General features: G+C 35.4%; 2 protein-coding genes and 1 long non-coding RNA gene across 13 annotated transcripts in view; 2 read left to right on the top strand and 1 right to left on the bottom strand.

Moving 5' to 3' along the window:
- LOC110848319 (guanine nucleotide-binding protein G(s) subunit alpha) overlaps nt 1-11,771 on the top strand; it is a 30,776-nt gene extending 19,005 nt beyond the window's left edge. For 4 of the 5 annotated variants that reach the window (XM_022095506.2, XM_035851325.1, XM_035851322.1 and 1 more), the window contains 12 exons: nt 6,109-6,163; nt 6,588-6,661; nt 7,127-7,148; nt 7,271-7,281; nt 7,360-7,382; nt 7,464-7,529; nt 7,641-7,698; nt 7,811-8,009; nt 8,094-8,154; nt 8,412-8,464; nt 8,545-8,567; nt 8,757-11,771. In XM_022095506.2, coding sequence (XP_021951198.1) covers nt 6,109-6,163; nt 6,588-6,661; nt 7,127-7,148; nt 7,271-7,281; nt 7,360-7,382; nt 7,464-7,529; nt 7,641-7,698; nt 7,811-8,009; nt 8,094-8,154; nt 8,412-8,464; nt 8,545-8,567; nt 8,757-8,766 — 655 coding nt within the window. In that variant the 3' untranslated portion in view covers nt 8,767-11,771. Of the gene's footprint in view, nt 1-6,108; nt 6,164-6,587; nt 6,662-7,126; nt 7,149-7,270; nt 7,282-7,359; nt 7,383-7,463; nt 7,530-7,640; nt 7,699-7,810; nt 8,010-8,093; nt 8,155-8,411; nt 8,465-8,544; nt 8,572-8,756 lie in introns of those variants that run through there. The other variant, XM_035851333.1, reaches the window with a different exon arrangement.
- A 379-nt stretch (nt 11,772-12,150) lies between these two features.
- On the top strand, nt 12,151-13,495 carry LOC110842403. Of its 2 annotated transcripts, XR_002547346.2 has the most exons (3): nt 12,151-12,983; nt 13,045-13,118; nt 13,191-13,495. It is a non-coding gene; the product is annotated as an uncharacterized LOC110842403 (long non-coding RNA). The 2 variants fall into 2 exon arrangements; XR_002547345.2 differs by having other exon boundaries at nt 12,977-13,118.
- Nucleotides 13,469-17,221, bottom strand: LOC110842401 (acetyl-coenzyme A transporter 1). 6 transcript variants are annotated; one of them, XR_004834721.1, is made up of 16 exons: nt 16,784-17,221; nt 16,576-16,699; nt 16,314-16,466; nt 16,108-16,183; nt 15,836-15,996; nt 15,542-15,735; nt 15,368-15,449; nt 15,228-15,287; nt 15,120-15,162; nt 14,931-15,054; nt 14,808-14,850; nt 14,559-14,659; nt 14,408-14,479; nt 14,115-14,314; nt 13,993-14,037; nt 13,469-13,855 (listed from the first exon to the last, which is right to left on the bottom strand). XR_004834721.1 is itself a non-coding variant. In XM_035851306.1 (16 exons), exons 1-14 carry the CDS (start codon nt 17,003-17,005, stop codon nt 14,123-14,125), a joined length of 1,647 nt encoding a protein of 548 aa, XP_035707199.1. In that variant the 5' UTR covers nt 17,006-17,221; the 3' UTR covers nt 13,469-13,855; nt 14,024-14,037; nt 14,115-14,122. The 6 variants fall into 6 exon arrangements, 4 of the variants coding, with proteins under 4 accessions (XP_035707199.1, XP_021943835.1, XP_021943834.1 ...); XM_035851306.1 differs by having other exon boundaries at nt 14,024-14,037; XM_022088143.2 differs by lacking the exon at nt 13,993-14,037.
- Between the last annotated feature and the right edge of the window lie 29 nt (nt 17,222-17,250).

Raw genomic sequence — 17,250 nt, 5'->3', positions numbered from 1 at the left:
ATTAAAGTGCGACTCGAAACGTAGTACAACTATTCCTTCCACTTGACTTGTGTACACACACAGGACGTCACAATAATAAATAAAACCATCTCATCTTAGAAAATGCACATTTTTTCCGAGGGTGAAAGCAATAACAAAAGTACGAGTGGGAAATGGCTTGGTCCGAATGTGGGACGACTGATGGACGTATAACCTACATATCCGAAGCATGTGTGCGAGTGTTGCACCACCACCAGCATCATCAGTGAGTGAAGAGATCGCAAATTGTGTGAGCAGTTGATCATCATCATCATCCTTGGCTAGATTCTTTCCGCTATTTTTAGCAAAACTCCCTAAAATTGTGATCCGTGTTGTGAGTTGCATATGTTGTAGTAGTGCCTATGTTGGTGTTCGCTCGGCGCCCAGTGTCGTCGGTTCGGAGGAGGAGGAGGAGGAGGCGGCCGCGATGGTCGCTTAAATGAAATGAATGTATCACATCATCTTCTCTTGCATTCAACGAACTAACTAACTCGGTTAACTCGGTTCCCCTGTTTTGGTCCACGTTGCAAATTCTATACATTATATATCACACGAGTGTCGGCAGGTTTCGCATGGAAGCAAAGAGAAAGAGAGATAAACGCCCCTGAACTCGGTCGGTCAGTCAGTCGGTTACGAGATCGAACAAATAAATGCTTGCGATGCGTGTGTTTTCTAGTCATCCAGAAAACTTGCTCGGCCAGTTATGATAACTTTCATAAATTCAAAAGGGCTAATACCTAGTAGTGCACTTTCTGCATAGAAAATCCTCATTGTTTTGCATAAATATGTCATACAGGAATTTAATCAAGAATAGATTGACATAAATGAATTGCAGAAATAAAATTGCTACAAGAGTCAGAAGACAACTTTGTTGTCGTATGTACATATACGATGCATGAGCAGATACTAATCGCCAATGTATTTTATTGTTTTTTTAAGTATACCTCCACGTATTGTTTTATGAAGTAGTGTTGCTAGAATGATTGGAAATTATTAAATGAACATTTTTTGGGAGGTAGAAAAGTTGTCTAGGAAAAACGATTGATTCACTGCTACACCAGAGCAATCTTTTTTTATTTACAAAGTTGTGAGGAAAGGGCACGTTACTGTCTTTGATCTGATTGAATGTAAGTTGAAGTTGGTAGGGAACCACTCCCCCACGATGATTGTGATTGATATTTCTTTTATTCATGTGTTAAACATATCTCTAAAAGCGGATCCATTCGTTTTAATGCTACATAGAGTTCTACATACATACATGGTCATGTCAGATGGTCGGATTGTAATGCAATCAGCAAATAGAAATGTCGGTGCGGTCTGACAAGGTAAGAAATGTGAGTTGAGCGGATGAAAATAAAGTTTACGAAATTGTAACGATTTGTTCGAAAACTTGAAGGAGTAGGAATAGGACATAAATTAGGATCGGCTGTATGGAAAGTGGGGAGAAAGTATTATTTTAGCTTCAATTCTTTCGCAGAATATATGCACATAGGTCTCATGAATGGACTTAATGGCATCATCAATTATTCAAAAACTCATTAGCTTTTCACAATTTAAAATCTAGCCCAAACGTTACTAAATTAATCTTTCGACGCACAACTACAAGTATTTAGACAATTGCAAAATATATGTCTTTAGCATAGTCTAAATAAGCTCTGTAGAAGTTTTATCAATGTATTTTCTGATTATTCCATTTATGTGCTTTCACTCAAGGGATGATTAATTTGATGTTACTATACATTGGTTTTGTCCGTTCAATCGAATTTTGTAAAATAAGTCTTGGAAAGTTCGAAAAATTATCACTTCATTGTTAACGTTGCAAGAGTGAAAATTCCTTACTGGCACAACCTATATTAACATGAAATTAATCCCCCAAGTGCAATCCCCTTGCATTGAAGTATGTACTCTTATAAGAAGTCCTTACTTATAAAGATTTGGATTTGATACATGATACGCTTTGGAAATTTGGAAGAAATATTGCTCAAAAAGTGTGTCGGGAGAATATTTGTTTGTTTTATTTTATGGTCCATTCAAATCAATTCACTTCATTTCCTGACAAGAAAAGTTGGTTATGTTAGCACGTGGATCAGCCTTAGCGAGGCTGATTCTGGAGAAGGACCACACCTTGATACTCTAGATGATAAAAGTCTGCTCGTCTGCCATGGCTTACCTTCATCCGTCCCGCACAGCTTCCCGTTATTATGATTATTATATTATTATCGAATCACTCTCAATATTGGTTTCCTTTTCTCCTTTCTCCCAACCCAGAATTGGCGACTTCCTTGTTTAAAGGCAGGATTTGCAGAGGAGGGAATGGCTGATAGAGGAGCCTACTCCTTGTTGACTTTATGTGTTGTGGGAGACTTTATGTAATAACCACCAGCAGGCTGAATGCAGGCTTTATTACGGTTTTGTTGTGATTATTTCCGTATTTTCAATTGTTATTGGGAAAATGTGCCATAAATCATGGTATATTGTGTTAACCTCAACATATGTATATCTACCTGTTACATTATCTGCATACACACGTCTAATTCTAATCCACATTCCACCCAAATGTTGACTATATTTTTGAAGTAGCAAATTTCTATCTATTTGCATTTCTACATAATTGAAATTTATATATATTGGTCGCTTTCAAAGTTGATCAAGTCGATAAATTATTTGTTTAAATAAAAGTAATATGACAATGAGCATAATCTTACCATACTGAATTTATATGAGTAAATATGCTAGCAAATTAGTGCAATAATGAACATTTTCCAATTTAAAATCCAAGACTGGGTCAAATAAAGAGTGAAAAAGTAGCAAGTAAACAAGTTGGAGGCGGCGTATATAGACCGCACTTTCTTGCATGCGTACATCTTAATATAATATCCTCCTCTCCACCTATCTTATCGAACGAATCGAGTTATCGACTACCCACTCCGACCTGTTTTATTTAATGTTGTTGTTCCTGGATTGATGTTGTGAGGACGAACGTATTTATTTATAGCAGACCACAGAGATGGATTTCATTCTCATTTGACTAAAAATAGACCCCGATTCTAAATCCGTGGAGGAGTGGAGGTATATATAGAAAAACTCGGAAACAAATCACAAACAAGAAATTCAACAAAGTTCACCGTCAAGTCGTACAAGGGAAAATTTGCTATAGATCATCATTAACGGGTGGCTGGTGGTTCGGTGGGTATAAATTTACCAACGTACACAATATTGTTTCCTAATATAAACCTCCAACCTTGTCTCCTATTCAAATTATACTCCAATTCCTCATGCTCATATTTTTAGTGTGGGATCAGACCACAACTTTTTTTTTGTATCATGATCGAGAGTCATATCTCAACCAGGAAAGGCCATAATATCCACCTCCTCTAAACACACGGACTCATTGCATGGCAGAAGAGATGTTGGAATGAGCTCTCCTGTTGGGAAATAAAGGATTGACTACTTGGCAGAATGGCAGAGAGGAGTATACGTACATAGGTATACGGATATATATTTCTATGTGTGGCAGTGGCCTACATTCCAGATTCCAGAAGACCAGATTCCGAAATGAATGTAGTCCATAGCAGAGAGTTGGTTGGTGAGTGAGACGGATGGGATGATGAGGGAAAGGCGAGTTCAACTCAAGCAAGGAATGGTTTCCTCTGGGAGAAAGCACCAGGCACGGCGGCTCCTAGGCTCCTATAGCGGGGGAGTGAGTGAGGTGTGTGAGTTGCTGGAATATAAGTAAGTGGATCGGCGTGTGCGGATGTATGTGCACTGGATGAGCGACTCGTGCCTTGCCTTTCGCCTCTGCCCCCCTTTGTTGTGCGGAGAAGTGCTATAGAGGAGACGACGAGGACTTTCACTCCCTCGGAAAGAAGGGCTGATGAATATTTTCAATTTGTGGAGCCAGAGAGGAAATAATGTTGGTGATGAAAAGGAGAATGTCTTCATTATTTGTAGAGGTTGCATAAGCTTTGTTGATGTTTATACCCATGCAAACAAGCCATGGCCTCGCCGGCATTATCAGCGTACGTATTAAGCAGATGCGGACTTTCACCTGCAGTTGTTGAGTGTGTTGTGCTATTTTCTTTTTACACTGACCAAGTTTCGATTTAAAGAATGCAATATGGATTTCAAGGTTAAGCCGAGACAACTTTTTTCAAAGAGAAGAGATGAACGCTTTGATGGGATGATAGATTTGAGCAGTCTTTGTGATTTTCAATAAATTTGGGAATTTGAGGGATTCGAGTTATTTTAGAATGTTTGGTTTGTCCAGAGCGTAATAATAGAATTATAGAGTAGAGCAGAGAGCTACTAGGATTACGAGAGAGAGAGAGAGTAAAGGAAAACGCTCAGGAGTAATCTAGGTCAAGCCAAGTTAGACTCACTCTACTTCCAATCCTTCCATTATTATTATTTCCAACCAGGCTGGTTGTGTGGTGCATTCCAAATGGTGACTAGAGTATCGAGTGCTCGTCCAAGCACTTTGTTAAACTTGACAAATATGATGCGGACGAAGAAATTGCAAGGAAAAAAGAGGACAAAAATTACACTTGTGTAGCGTTGAGGTGATTTGTTGGCTGGAAGTGTGTTCACCTGGAGAAGGTGAGTGAGACAGCCTCCAGATCAGTGTGGATGGACCGAATGTTTTGGTGAGCATTGAGTCGAGTAGTGAGATTTGATGAGAAAAGAAAGCATTCTCTGGCTGCTCTCTGGGTGGTTCGGTGGGTTGGTCGGTGTGGGTGTTTCCAACTTTCTCCCTTCTGCCGAACTGTGCCACATGTCTGCCAGTCAAGGGCATCCTCTCCAGTGACCCACCACCAGCACCATCCCAGCAAAAACACGCCATCCACGTATTCACAAAAGTATCCGGTACAACCGCAATTGCAACGGGTGGAATATAATGCATGAATTATGCAGACTGGTTATGGGTTGAGACAAAAATAATCAAATTGTTACCCTCAATTTCATGCATAATTATTTAATGTGGTAAATTCGAGAAAATGGAAACCCCTGAACTTGAAACCGTGTAAGAAGAGGACGTGAAATTAAATTAATATTTATTACCTCGTATTGATTGTTTTAGTAAGAGTTGAACATTGTCAGTTTGTTTAAGGTCAACGTTGTAAACAAACATTATGTTAGGAACGGGATGGTGAGATGGATGGGTGGACAAACACGGTGAGCATGCCCCTCTGGAGAAAGTAGGTCTGCCTGAATTTCATGGACAAGTCAAGGTTCTTTCCTTCTCGGCTCTCTTTTGAAGGAAAAGGAAACCCTGTTGGATTCTAGATTTTTACTTTTACTCCTTTCATGCCTGGCTGGTTGTCAGCATGGTCTGCAATTCGAAGATCACATAATATTCATCTCCCTCGCTAAGTCCTCCTCCAAATCTCTAAGTCTTCAAATAACTCCCAAATCTTCCTTTTGTTATGTTCTCAAGTCTGTCGAGAAGAAAAGGAAGGAAAGAAATAAAATGTCTTTCTTATTCCATTCTGCCCAAAACTCCTATGATTTCCACACTGCTAAAATACAATGCACTAAACGTAGCGTCACATATCAATAAAAGTGTTCATAGTTGTACAGATGTAGTAAATATCCCAGATTTGGGTAGGATGCATGTACACACTATCTGCTATCTAAAGGTGAATGTAATTTTTAGTATATTACTATTGTGAAGTACTTTACCCAACTTTCTGCATTACCGAGGTTTTCTCCTCAACCCACATCAGGTTTTCCCTCTACTTTATTCCCCATATCAACAAATAAGTGGCATTTCTTTTATTAATACGTCGTTTTGTTGAATAAATTATAAGCTAAGACCGATAATAAATAAATGTGCTTCCGGTGCACATGTAAAAAGATAATAACTAAATATTACGTGTAACAACTATAAGGATGTGTCATTATCATAAATAATATATACATATTTGCATAATAATGACGCAATTTTTCACTTCATTTTTCTTTCATACAAGTAAATATGTCCAGTTCAACTGTCAAACTAATGTCAATTATTGTTCATCGTTCAATTTTATACCAAGATAAATCATGCCTGGTTAATGAATGAAATCTAAATGCTGTTTTTTTGTTTTCCAGTTTTTTAGATAAGGTTAGCGATATAAAGCTAACAAATTATACGCCTACTGAGCAAGTAAGTATATTATTTAAAAAATTGTTACAAAAAGTCATACAAAAGACAAACAAACCAGTCAATATATTGTCCACTTTTTTGTCATTTGTAGTCCTAATTCGATACATATTATGGCAGTTCAGTAGGAAAACCTTTACAAAACTACTCATAAGATGTGTCAATTTGAATGATTTATTCATGCCAATTAAAAATTTAAATGGTTTTCTATCCTACTTATTTAGTGGACTGTTTTATTTGCATTGTCATAATTTATGGTTGTTGGCAAAGGTTTACGAGTTGCGAAAATAAACCTTATATGAGAATTTGCCTTCCAGTAGAAAGAAGGGCAAATTCACAATTAAAAATTTGACAAAGATGGGAAGTGTTTAGCGAGATAAACATTTAGTGTCTCAAGTTGTACATTGTGGTTATTTCGTTTTTACAGGATATATTACGGTGTCGTGTTCTAACGTCGGGTATTTTCGAAACTCGGTTCCAAGTAGACAAAGTAAATTTTCAGTAAGTGAACTTTCTACTTATGTAACTCCAGCTCACAAGCTAACATAAAAACGCTTATTTTCAAATGCAGTGTGGAACTTGTCATTCATGTTGGGTATTGTTATTTGAGTGCTTATTGTGACGAAACAAAATGTGTGTTTGGTGTATTCGTGCAGTTCTTTCTCACACTTCTGACTTTTGATCGCGTCTCACGTAAGATTTTCTTACAGGCTGAAAATTGAAGAACCAATTACATCATTTTTTAGAAAATATTCTTTACAAAAACTTATGATTAACAGCAACAAACTTGTATTTCATGTTTTAATTCGTAATGGCAAGCAGACCCAAGTATGAATTCCAAGTTCCATTACTAGTGACCATATATACTTCATGCAAAAATCAATTTTGGGGGGTCACAGTTTGCGTTTTTACATTGTGTTTTTAAACTTACAATATGTCCTTAATATTGTCTTTTCTTAATCGCAGTTTATTCGACGTAGGAGGACAGGTTTGTCTTAATAAAGATTATTATAAAGTTTGAAATTAGTATTAATTGTGAATATTTTTTTATATTGCGACATGAATGATTCCTCGTGTTAATTTAATTTTTAACATGATGTCGTTCACCAGAGGTCGGAACGGTAAGACATCGTTCGTTTTACTTGCAGTATTTTTTTTACCTTGTTAATTAATTCTCTTAATTCTTGTCTTAATTCTAGGAATAAGTGGATTCAATGTTTTAGTAAGTATTTATTTGCATCACTTGTATGCGTTCTGGCATCAAGTGTCGGACATGTTAGCTAATTTCTTGTGCACTTTTCAGATGACGTGACTGCCATAATCTTCGTGACTGCTTGTAGTAGTTTCAACATGGTGCTTAGAGAAGACGGTAAGAATACATAATACAATTCAATACCAACAATTAAAATTCGGATCCATGAAACTCAGCTACGAGTGCATAGTAAAAGCACACTTTATTCTCTTTTTCTATGTAATGCAGCTTCCCAAAACCGGCTCAAAGAGTCCCTCGAGTTATTCAAAAGCATTTGGAACAACAGGTCGGTAACTAATTTACAATTCCATTGCAATGAATATAAATAAGAAATGTATTATTATGATGAATGCATGTGCAATTTTTAAAATTGTGCTTATCGTCTCCTTCCCATTCAGATGGCTACGGACAATCTCAGTGATTCTGTTTTTAAACAAACAAGACCTGTTGGCGGAGAAAATAAAGGCTGGCAGGTCCAAGCTGGAAGACTATTTCCCCGACTTTACGAGATACCAGACGCCAAGTGACGCGGCATCGGAACCCGGCGATGACCCCGAATTCGTCCGCGCCAAGTATTTCATTCGCGATGAGTTTCTCGTAAGTATTTTCATGTTAAAGTGCGCTACATACATATATTACATAGCAGAGAAAAGTGATCATCCATTTTTTAAATTATAACAGCGGATCAGCACAGCAAGTGGGGATAATAAGCATTACTGCTACCCTCACTTCACATGTGCAGGTAATAAATGTTATTGGAAATTGTTGTAAGCATACGAATAAATCATATGGGGCGAATTAAGGTAGCTATTCAATTAGGGTATACAGTTTTTCATAAATACGGCATTTTTACCACAGTGGTTGGCGGACCTCGGACCTCGCCAGTCCGAAATAGTTCATGCTTTTAGGATGTAGAAAGTTGTTGGATACCTACCGTAATTGTCTTAGCTACCTTGAGGGAGAATAAAATTGCATTAATTTTGATCTGAATCTTTGTAGTTGACACGGAGAATATCCGTCGAGTGTTTAACGACTGCCGAGATATCATTCAGGTTAGCGTTGGTTTTCTCACTTTGCCAAACCATATGAACATATGAATGAGTATAAATATGAATTTTATTTCTTTTTGCAGAGGATGCACCTCCGTCAATACGAGTAAATTTTTTAAAGATAATTATTTAACTTTCTGCTATAATTTTTTCTACTTTAAAAAATTGAAGAGATCAAATTTTAAGGCTCGGAATTTTTACAAAGCTATGAAAATTGTCGCGGAAAGTTAACTAATTCTGTTGATAAAAGGATTCTTATGGATTTCAACCTGATTGATGTCTTTCTGTAAATTAGGTTGCTATGAAACAAGAATCAAAATTATCTCATTTATTGGAAGTATCGGAGCAACCTCATGGCTTGTCTTCATCCACGACCCCCATCACCACCACCACGGTTACTTATTCCACCGACTGGACTACTCCATCGAAGCGCATAATCACGACCACCGTTTACTTGATTGACTACATGAATAATAATATGTGTATGCTTTAGTTGGACAACTCGGACCTTATCTTTTTACACACTCGTAGTTCACAACCAATCATTATTACTCAATTTTCGCGATTCATTCTATAAACAACCGATTACAATAGGGCTCATATTTTCAGTCCAATTGAATCGTTGCATCATTTGTTTTACTAGACCATCAATGCCTCCATTTTGAGTTGCTTATAAGAAAAAAAAACAATTGTTACGAGCCAGCAACGAACTGAGGATTACTTTATGCTTTGAATTTGAATGAATTTCACAAGTGTTCTCATCTACAATTTCTTTTCATCAATCATATCATTTGTAATTTCATGGAACCTTATTATTATTATTATTATATTATGTCAATCAAGTACCTTAACACACCAACAACCCAGCAAGCAGTGAAAAAAACAATCTTTTAGAATAACTAATAAAGTTGACCTAAGGCAGCCATTTCCAGAAAAAAAAGTCTCTAGTCTTCCCGACACGTTTACATCAAATTAATTACATTACAATGTCATTAAGTATAATCTTAAAGTAAAATTAATACATAAATATAATAATTAATTGTAATTTAATGGAGAAAAAAGCCGAGCTGTGTACTGTGAGGTTTATTATTTCAAACAGGTGCAATTTAAAAATTTTACTCCTTGTTTCATTATTCGTCTTTTTAGAATATAGTGGACAAGGTTAAACGCTTTCAATTCAAATGACGCTATATTGTTACATTATTATTATTGTTACATATTATATAATAGAAGACAGTACAGTGCAGTTTGTTTAGAGACAGATGAGTACATTGCCATTAATAATTAATTTTCATAATAATGCGCCGTCATAATGTCGTTTGCCACGATTATCGAGTATAATAATAGGTTCATTCAGTCCCATCAGCTCTGATAGCCTTATTTTTAACGTTTTATAAACACCTTTTTTTGGTATAAAGTTTATATGAATTTCAAAAGTCCCCACCATATGAACTTGCTCTTGTTTGTCAATTGTCAATATTTTATGTACAGTTTTGTTTTATTTTACTAGAAATATTTTTTAAGTATCAAATTACAGTCAGTCAATTTTTCATTCATTCCTCAGGACAGAATCTCGATCCAAGTCCACAATGTTGAGTTCTTATTTAGTTATATATAAAGCTTTAAAGTTATTATTACTTTACGCAATTGTTAAGTATATTTCTTTGACGTCGTAGTTGTGAAATTATATAAATTTGTGAGAGAACAAATTCCTATGAATTGATGTTTTTTTTGTGGGTGCAATCAACGGCAATCAAGACTTGACTTATTTTATCCAGACAAGCTGTCGCCCATCCATCCATTTTAAGAGTTTTTACCGTAAAAGATTTACAAATCCAAAGTTACAAATTTCAATCTGTATCTGCGTACACCTTTGGGTAAAACACTGTAAATTAAAAAAAGTTCTTTTCATAAATCACCCTCCAAAGCTGAAAATCATTGTTTAAAATTTTGAACTTTGCGAAGTTTAAATGCCAAGGTTGATTATTTTGACTTTTCGTTTTTGAATAAAAAATAAAAGAGTCTTATCATGTAAAATTTGATTTGGTAATAAATTGCCAGATAAGCTACTTAATAACAGACCTATGATACAAGCATCGATAACAGAAAGTCTTCTTCATTAGTGAGGGTATAACGAAATGTGCATCAGAACTAATTTACCATGAACAAACTAAACCAATGAATGTGTTTTATACTGATTAATTAATTAAAACCGCTACATACGAGATAAGTTACGCTCTAGTGATAAGTGTTCAGAGTGGAAATAAGTAACTTGGTTTAATAGCCAGTATAAAGAAACAAGCCAACTATGCTAAATAAAAATAGCCAAGTGTGCGTATGGATGGATGCATGTACTTTTTGAAGCAGGACAAGTGATTTGTTATTAATTTCTTGATTTACTTGTGTTTGCAAATTTTGTTGAGAAACTAAATTATTTTGTTAACTCTGTTATTGTTCCTCACTATTTTCACACTATTAATTAAATTTTAATTATTTGTATATCAATGTATTCATTGTCAAGTAAAATCAAAACATGCCATTGCTTAAAGAATTGCTTATTTACAACTTATTGGTGCTAAATATGAGGTTATCTTAAATGCTATGAATCAGAAATATAATGGCACTTTATGCAGCATTTCTACTAAAAGCGAACATGAGAATCACGCAATTATTGAGTACACTATACATATAAATATATATATATATAAATATATATATTGAATACATATAGTATAATTTTGTAATTACAGACTAGAGCAATTATACACACAGACACCCTTGTTGTGTTCTTTTTATATAAAGGTACGTTGTCTTCTGATGCGGTCATGATATACATATATAGTGCTATATAAGTAATGTAATAAAGCTATAATATAACAAAATACGCCATTCTCCTCGACTACTCTAATACATTTGAGAGCATAAGGTTAAAAAAGGTGAATTAATATGGATTTTACGAACAATTTTTTACAAAACCATGCCCACGAAACAGAATGTATGAATGTCGAAAACCATGATGACCTACCTTCATTAGGGTCACGCCAGCACATTTAATTTATACATATAAATTTACTTTAAGCCAATTCCCTCCGTAATTCCCGCATATGATGTAAGCCATGATATATTATGAAGCTGCATTTGCATCTCCGTAGCTTTAATGATGAACTTAAGCTGAATTAATTATCTACCTTAATGATGTCTACATGAAACGAATAAATGTATAATTATAAAAAATATGTATGTCATGTACCGTCACACTACATAAAATATAACGGAAGAAAGGTGGAATAAATTACACTTAAAGAAAATACCCAATTCTGCATACATTAATCTATTGTTAATAAATGCATAAATATTAGCATAAGCGAATAGTCCGAACATTCTGCCTAGGATGGATGGATGGATTAGATTACTACATAGATTCGGTATTGACAACATTTTATTACATACAGATTTACAAAAATTATCAAAATTACTCTCCCCTCTATCTTGATCGGTAGCGTTTGTCATTTATAATTGGCAAGAACACGCAATGAAAAGTTAACTTGTCTAAAAAAGCATAAAGCTTTGGTAAAAATAGGTACTGGTTTATGGTATGCAAATTCGTACTGTCAACTTTGTTTCACCTCTGAAAAATATGGTTCTCATTCAGTTGTGGTTTGGCATCTTACTGCCAAACTCTTACTCTGTACAAAGCAAGCGCTTATGCAAAAAATAGTTACTCTAACTTGTAAAATTTAAAGGATAGGTGCACAAATTAATCCTAATCCTAAGTTATCCCACACTGAGAATTGATCAGGTAGTTGAAGAATTGTACAAAGAACTACAGATAGAGGTACATACATAGAGTTGCATGGGTTGCATGGCAATTTTTTATGCACATACTGATTGTTAGTACATCATTTCAACAATATGCATATGTCTCGCTCAGACTATATTTTATTTTTAAAAGCATCCAATGCATGGAGAATTCCATTAGATGTAAGTTCTTTTAAAACAGAAAATCAACACTTTAATTGAGTATGAAACATGATGTTATTTAACACAATGTGTAAAATGCAAATGCATCTATATATTCTGCTTTATGTAAGGTTTTTCTGAAGTTTTTTGCTTACGCTAAATTGCATGATAAAACAAGTAAATTTTTATGGATCAACTTTTAGGAAAGTGTAATAATTAGCTAGCAACTGGAGGCATCATGATATGAACGAGTGTTGAGTTGAAGGTTTTGAGGCAGATTTTGTGAGTTGAAGGTTGTAAGGAAGATAAACTCATACAAGGAGTTGAGGTAGGATGGTTATATGAATTCGTGGACTTCCAACAAAGGATTTGCACCTCAGAGACAGAATAATTTTACAACGTGTTTTTCTACAAGGCCAACACGTCCAGTTATTCATATACCCACTGACAGAAGTGAAAAAGTTCGGGTTGCCGCATGATGGCACATGATACTATTACATAGGACAAAGAAATTAACATGATTTCCACCATCGAGTCTGCTGACTCGATGAAAAAGTCTTATGTAAGAAGAATGAAAAAAGATTTTAGGGTTGAGGTCACTTTTCATTTCATTTGTGTGGCAGGCTCCAAGTGGACCAGTTGTAACGGCGATAGCTTAGTTGACTTACCTAAGTACCACATTATTGATTTATTGACTGTAAGTTTTCTCAATTTTAATTTATGGTAGAATCTTTAAGAATATGAATATATATTTTCATCCCTTATGCAGATCAACTGGTTTAAAATTGAAGCATACGAAACATGAAGCTGTCGGAGTGTAAAAACTATTTCTTTTACTGCATAAACGAACAAATTGAACTTTTGAAGCCGTACCTGCTGTCACTGCTAATCACCTTATGGTTCATCCTGGTATGGAAGTTGTCTCCAATGGCATTTGGCGTGATTGGAATAACGTTACTTAATTTTATACTGATATGTGGTTTACTAATTACAAAGTTCTTGGAGAATGTAAGTTTTGCATTTTAACATTCGATCAGTTTTTGTAGATTTATGTTTGATAAATTGTTTTTATTATTTTAATGTATATCATACTTTATTTAAAACGTGTAGATTTGATCTCTACGTAATTCCAACCTTGTATAACTAACTAAATGATCTCAATAGTTGTTGAAAAATATCACATTTTCACTAATTAGTAATAAATATCTTATGTCAATAAAATTATAGCTATACCTGCATTATCAGTGCATTACACCTGCAATTTAGTTGACAATAAGGCGACACGATTTTCTAAAAACTTGAAATTAGCACCACCCAGTTACTATTTGGTACTTTGGTAGATTTTGAGATAAAAACGTGACTTGCAAGCATGCAATGCAATACAACATATAGATGAGGATATCCCAATATCCATGGAACGTAGCAACATATATCCTGTTTACAGTCTTTTGTCAAGGTCTTTGTACTAGGGGGGGTTGCTTTGGAGATGAACTCGAAGCTACAACATTGTTGTAGCTTCGAATTCATCTCCAAAGCAACCCCCCAAGTGCAGGGACCTTGGTCTTTTGTACATTAAAGCTATATAATTCGTGCGGAAGTTACTTCAATGTCCGCACCTTTAAAGGAAAAGTATAAACTAGATTCAGAATCTTTAAAAAAATTGGTTTCGATAATTTTTACTTATATAACATACTAAGCTAGTCAATGTTCTTTCCTATTTGATTCAGAGCTTTGAACTTTCCACTGTCGATCAGATTTCGATTGTAATTTGTTAATTGTTGGCTTGCCCCATGTGTAAACCCAAATTAGACCGATAATAACACAAATTACAGACTCAATATAGTAGCCGTCCACTTCTGCTATACATTTAGATTTTAGAGTAGAGCTACAGGCCTGTAAAAAGAAACAAATAAAATCATTAATATATATTGGTGGATATGAATGCGGTGATCCAGCAATTAAATGAAACATTCATAAACTACATGCCTGCTTTAACTCATGAGTGGAACAGTCATTATCAGATCTTGCCTCACAGTACTTACGACTAAGTGGATCAACCTTAAATATAAATGAATATAGTACATGATTATTTCAATAATTATGATTTTTAAGATTTTCATCAATCTGGTCTATTCACCATCCATAAAGCCAAAGTTCCGGGCCAGTTTCCCCCAAGATTGCTTAATGTGTTTAGAAGAGTCATATAGGTTCCTCCAACGGTGGGATCACTAATTTTGGCTGTTCGAAAAAGACAAATACATGTTTTAGCTGTGTATTATGTTCACGTCAATAAGAATTTGTTTTCCATATAATGTGAAGCATTCACTTCTGATATTTTATATCAAATCTCCCTCAACGATACATTGAAAATAAAACCGAAACTTACCGAAAAAACTCATCACTGCCACAAACATACTGTACACAGAGATCTAAACCACACCCACATTTCGTATGAACATGTTATCCAACCTCAATTAAAATATATATGCTTTTTATTATAAGTTCTAACCTGATGTATGGAATATACCAACACTAAAAACGTGTAATACGGCCATCCATAAGAACCATCTGCAGATGCAAAATACCTCGGGGTTGCGTATACAATTGCAGCAAAGATAAGACCAAATACAAGTCTGTTTTGGGCAAAAAAAATAATCATGAGATCATGCGTAGTCATTTTTATGCTAGATAAACTCACCTGATGGGCATAGCTTTTATAAATATTCCCATTGGTTTTGACCCTAGTTAAAGGTTATTTCGTTTAGTTCATTGGATTATTGTAGATTATTAGGTAACCAATTTTTACCAGCAGTGTATTTGCTTATGAAAAGCGGCAGGACAATTTGCAAAGGGGTCATTGGGATTGCTAAAATAAATAATTCAGTCAGACTTCAGGTAATCTTACGGCAAATCTGTATCATCCTGATATCACGTGATAAATCTAACCTAATAGGGCCAAGCGATCTTTTGGAACTCCTGCCTCTACTAATTTTAGTCCTGTTACAGAGTCTGCTGCAGCAAAGCCAATCTGTTTGAATTAGAAGACAAACATTAACACAATGTATACATCAATCAGATAACACAGTTATGTTCAATATACTAGAATATATGGACACCAACCTTGCATGTGAGTAGGAAAAGAATAAGTCTCTTTACAGATTTTAGACGAATAATGTGCCACAACAATTTATAGCTATCTACAAGGCTGAGACGAGGTTCATCTGAAAAGTCTATTTCCTCTGGTTTCTCAGTTTTTAGAATCCATACAAGAGTGGTGGTGATTAGGAAGACCCAGCTCCAAAAGTAGAGGAATTCTATATATTTAATAAAAATAACATCTAAGTAAATGAAATCGAATGCTATTTTGACTATTCATAGATTATGAATAGTAAAGAGCAGCAAATTCTTGAATACCAGAGAGGGTCACCATTCCAATAGCTTTCGCTGCATCTGCAGATCGCAAATAATTGTTGCAGAAATCCGCAGATTCCAAAGCCAGGAAAACAACATACCCCAAGAAGTAACCAGCCGTTTGTCCAACACTATTGCATGTGGAAGCGTATCCAACATTTTCCCTGAAACGATCGATACCACAAGTTTCACACTTATAGCATAATTTACAGAGTGACAATTTGTTGTCGAACTAAGCCTCCTAACTTAGTAATACGGCATCCAAAAAATTATACCTCCTCAACATAGTTAGTGCCCACCCATCAACAGCAATATCTTGAGTCGCAGCGAGGAAATTAAGGCAGAAGAAGACTGCAAGAAAAAAGTAAAAATTACAAATTAAAATTTTTGTATGTACATATTATGTACTTATTTGGGTATTGATACTTAAGTTAATTATAGTTGTTCATTCAATCGTTACATAAGGATAGTAACCCTGTACCTGCGGTAATCTTTGTAATGTTCCCTTGTTCCAACAGGCCATCAACTTGAAAACTAAGACTGAACATAAAAATTCCAAGGAGGTACTGCATTGGCACCAACCACGTTTTTCTTCGTCCAAATCTCTCCGAGTAGATCGAGTCAACAATGGGAGCTGAAAAAAATCGAAAAAATCATTTCGAATCGACATTTTTTTAATACTATGTACTAAAACTCGATGATGTGATGATATATTAATCTCATCGGGATATTTTTATACGTACCCCACAATAATTTAAGGCTAAAGGGCCAGTAGGCAAAGGAGAACTTGGCTTGTTCCGTGTACGTCGCTGCAGATTTATTCAACAGAATCATTGGGATGGATGCAATCAGACCGAGTGGAATTCCCTACAAACAAGTTAATACTTTTACTTTACTCTTAATAATGGTATTGGCAAGACCGTAACAAGACCAGAATTTTAAGTAGTTCACCTGTAGAATGTAGAGGAAGAGTAGGAGGAGAATAGACGACAGGTCTTTTTTATAATCTGGTTCTCCATGGTAGATTCCTCCAGATTCAGATGTCGACGAGACCTTGCGCTTCCCCTTGGTCCGAGACGCCTGAGATGGTGTCGTGCGATTGTTACTGCTCATCGGAACTTCCAGGTAAGAAGAAGTACTCCCATTACTCGCCGACTTTTTTGTGTTGGTCATTCCTGTCGTTGTCCGTCCTCCCCTTTAATCAGCTTAGTTGCACAATTAATTTTAAGAAACCGTCAAAATTCTAGAAATCTTCGTAGGCCAAATATCGCACTAATTGTAATCTTTTTCGGAGCCATATGTGGAAATGTCCAATTGATTACAAATTTATTTCTGACGTGTTGACATTGGCTGAAGAATTTGGTTCGAATTTCCCTGCTCCCTGGGCTATGAGCGAATTTGTATCATGTAAAATGGTA

Source organism: Folsomia candida, unplaced genomic scaffold (genome assembly GCF_002217175.1).
Source record: "Folsomia candida strain VU population unplaced genomic scaffold, ASM221717v1 Fcan01_Sc001, whole genome shotgun sequence".
In the NCBI taxonomy this organism is placed as follows: domain Eukaryota; kingdom Metazoa; phylum Arthropoda; class Collembola; order Entomobryomorpha; family Isotomidae; genus Folsomia; species Folsomia candida.
The sequence above is the reverse complement of the archived record's forward strand: the minus strand, read 5'-3'. Positions and strand labels throughout refer to the sequence as shown.